This window comes from Neovison vison, chromosome 13 (assembly GCF_020171115.1).
Source record: "Neovison vison isolate M4711 chromosome 13, ASM_NN_V1, whole genome shotgun sequence".
Classification (NCBI taxonomy): domain Eukaryota; kingdom Metazoa; phylum Chordata; class Mammalia; order Carnivora; family Mustelidae; genus Neogale; species Neogale vison.
Window position 1 is genome coordinate 106,644,075 of NC_058103.1, and position 2,884 is coordinate 106,646,958.

At 59.7% G+C, this 2,884-nt stretch overlaps 1 protein-coding gene across 1 annotated transcript; it reads left to right on the top strand.

The window, feature by feature from the left end:
• Positions 1 to 813: 813 nt before the first annotated feature.
• KBTBD13 (kelch repeat and BTB domain containing 13) lies at positions 814 to 2,193 on the top strand. The gene has a single exon (XM_044231418.1). The coding sequence runs from the start codon at positions 814 to 816 to the stop codon at positions 2,191 to 2,193; it is 1,380 nt and encodes a 459-aa protein (XP_044087353.1).
• The last annotated feature ends 691 nt before the right edge of the window (positions 2,194 to 2,884 follow it).

Below are 2,884 nucleotides of genomic sequence, written 5' to 3' on the forward strand. Positions count from 1 at the left end.
TAGGGTGCCTGGGTGGCTCAACTGGTTAAACACAGACTCTTGATTTTGGCTCCTGCAGATCCTGATTTCAGGGTCATGAGATTGAGTCCCCCACTGGGTTCCGACCTCGGTGCCAGCCGGCTTGAGTTGCCATTCCCCTATGTTCAGTACATTCTTTCTCTCTTAAACAAACAAGCAAACAAACAAATAAAATCTTTAGAACATGCTCCAGACCCAGCCTGGTCCACTCTATCTTGCTCTACCTCTCCCTCTCCCCCCGAAGCCCCCGTGCCCAAGTACCTCCCCACCCCACCCCAGGAACCAACGGGCTGGGCCAGGTATGAATCCTGTCCTTGCTTCTTCGCAGTTGAATGACCTTGGACAATTCATGTAATTTCTCTGAGCCTCATTTCAAACACTTCTATGGATATTGCCTCAATACCATGAAAAGGGTGTTATTATTGGTCACATTCTGAGGAGACAAGGTCAGAGTTAGGATTCTTGCACAAGCACACACAGCCGCTTTAGTGCAGGTTAAATGGGGAAATCTTTGCAAGCGGCCCTCACAGTGCTCCGCATGCAATCGGTACTCAATACGGGGTCACTACTGTTTCTATTTCCCATACGGAAGTGAGTGACCCTGCACGGCTCCCGATGCCCGCGGGCCCACAGCCATCCAGCTTGCCGGCCACCACATCACATGAGCCGTACTATCTTTAGCCAGGGAGATATTTATATCCCCCGGGAAGTTTCTTCCGCTCCGGGGGGAGCCCCAGAGTCTGTGGCCGCTGAATCCAAGCCCCCCGGCGGCGGCCCCTGCCCTTCCGGGTCGCCATGCCACGGGCCCCAGAGGCCCCCACGGTGCAGGTGCGGGTGGACGACCAGCTCTTTCAAGCCGAGCGGGCCCTGCTGGTGGAGCACTGCGGCTTCTTCCGCGGTCTCTTCCGCTCCGGCATGCTGGAGACGCGCGCGGCCGAGGTGCGCCTGGGCGCGCTGAGCGCCGCCGGCTTCCACACCACGCTGCAGGTGCTGCGCGGCGAGCGGCCGGCGCTGGCGGCCGACGAGGAGCTGCTGCAGGCCGTGGAGTGCGCCGCCTTTCTGCAGGCGCCGGCGCTGGCGCGCTTCCTGGAGTACAGCCTCACGTCGGACAACTGCGCGCTGCTGTGCGACGCGGCCGCAGTCTTCGGCCTGCACGACGTGTTCCACAGCGCCGCGCTCTTCATCCGCGATGGCGGGCGCGAGCTGGCGGCCGAGCTAGCGCTGCCCGAGGCCCGCGCCTACGTGGCGGCGCTGCGGCCCAGCAGCTACGTGGCCGTGAGCACGCACACGCCGGCGCCAGGCTTCCTGGAGGACGCGTCCCGCACGGTGTGCTACCTGGACGAGGAGGAGGACACGTGGCGCACGCTGGCCGCGCTGCCCCTGGAGGCCAGCACACTGCTGGCGGGCGTGGCCACGCTGGGCAACAAGCTGTACATCGTGGGCGGCGTGCGGGGTGCCAGCAAGGAGGTGGCGGAGCTGGGCTTCTGCTACGACCCAGAGGGAGGCACGTGGCGCGAGTTCCCCAGCCCGCACCAGCCGCGCTATGACCTGGCGCTGGCCGGCTTTGACGGCCGACTCTATGCCATCGGCGGCGAGTTCCAGAGGACGCCCATGAGCTCTGTGGAGAGCTATGACCCAGCCGCGGGCTGCTGGAGCTTCGTGGCCGACCTGCCCCAGCCGGCCGCGGGCGTGCCCTGCGCCCAGGCGCGTGGCCGCCTCTTCGTGTGTCTGTGGCGGCCGGCCGACACCACGGCTGTGGTGGAGTACGCTGTGAAGGCGGACACGTGGCTGCAGGTGGCCGAGCTGCGGCGTCCGCAGAGCTACGGTCACTGCATGGTGGCCCACCGTGACAGCCTCTACGTGGTGCGCAACGGACCTAAAGACGACTTCCTCCACTGCGCCATCGACTGCCTCAACCTGGCTACCGGCCAGTGGACCGCACTGCCTGGCCAGTTTGTCAACAGCAAGGGAGCGCTCTTCACGGCAGTGGTGCGCGGCGACACAGTCTATACGGTCAATCGCATGTTTACGTTGCTCTATGCCATCGAGGGTGACACCTGGAGGCTGCTCAGGGAGAAGGCCGGCTTCCCAAGGCCGGGGTCCTTGCAGACCTTCCTCCTTAGGCTTCCTCCTGGCACTCCCGGGCCTGTGGCCCCAACAACACCAGAACTGTGATCCTGAGTTGGCCTTTAGGAGGGGCTATCCCAGTCTTCGCTGAGCCATGGCTGAGTCTATAAGGCTGTGTTTAAGGCTGGCCCTTCGAAGCTGCTTGGAACTTCTGTCTCCCTGGTTGAGACATGCAGGTCTTGGGCCTTGTGATGATATGAACATGTCCAAGAAATTCAGAGAGTAACAATGGGGCTGGGGTCTGAGCCTTCAAATTACTTGGGCTCTGCTGAGAGGTGGTAGGTCACAATGCCAGTGGACTGGGTTGGGGGGTAGGATTTCAATAATCCAGGCTTGTGTCTGAATGGGCCAATAATTGAGCATTACTAGTGAGTTAAGTGATGTTAAGTGATTGAGTTAAGTGATGTTAATCAAACTGCCAGTCAGTTGGCAAGAATCAGGCACCTACTGTGTGTCTTGTACAGTGCTAGGCCTAAGGTCACTGTAGTTGCTAGAGGGGTCTACAAAGCCTAGAGTCTAGCCCAAGACCAAGGTTTGCACACACCTGTCTTGATCCACTGAGGGCTAAAGTCAGTACGCAAACAAAAAAGACCAAAACCTCACAGTGGAATAAAATAGTATTGAAGAAATCAGGACAGAGGGAAAATAGGGAAAGGAAAAATATTTAACTCCAGGAAGGATGAAGAAGAGAGGCAGGGTAATTAGCTGCTGCAGGGGGGAGGTTCAGATGGTGGAAACA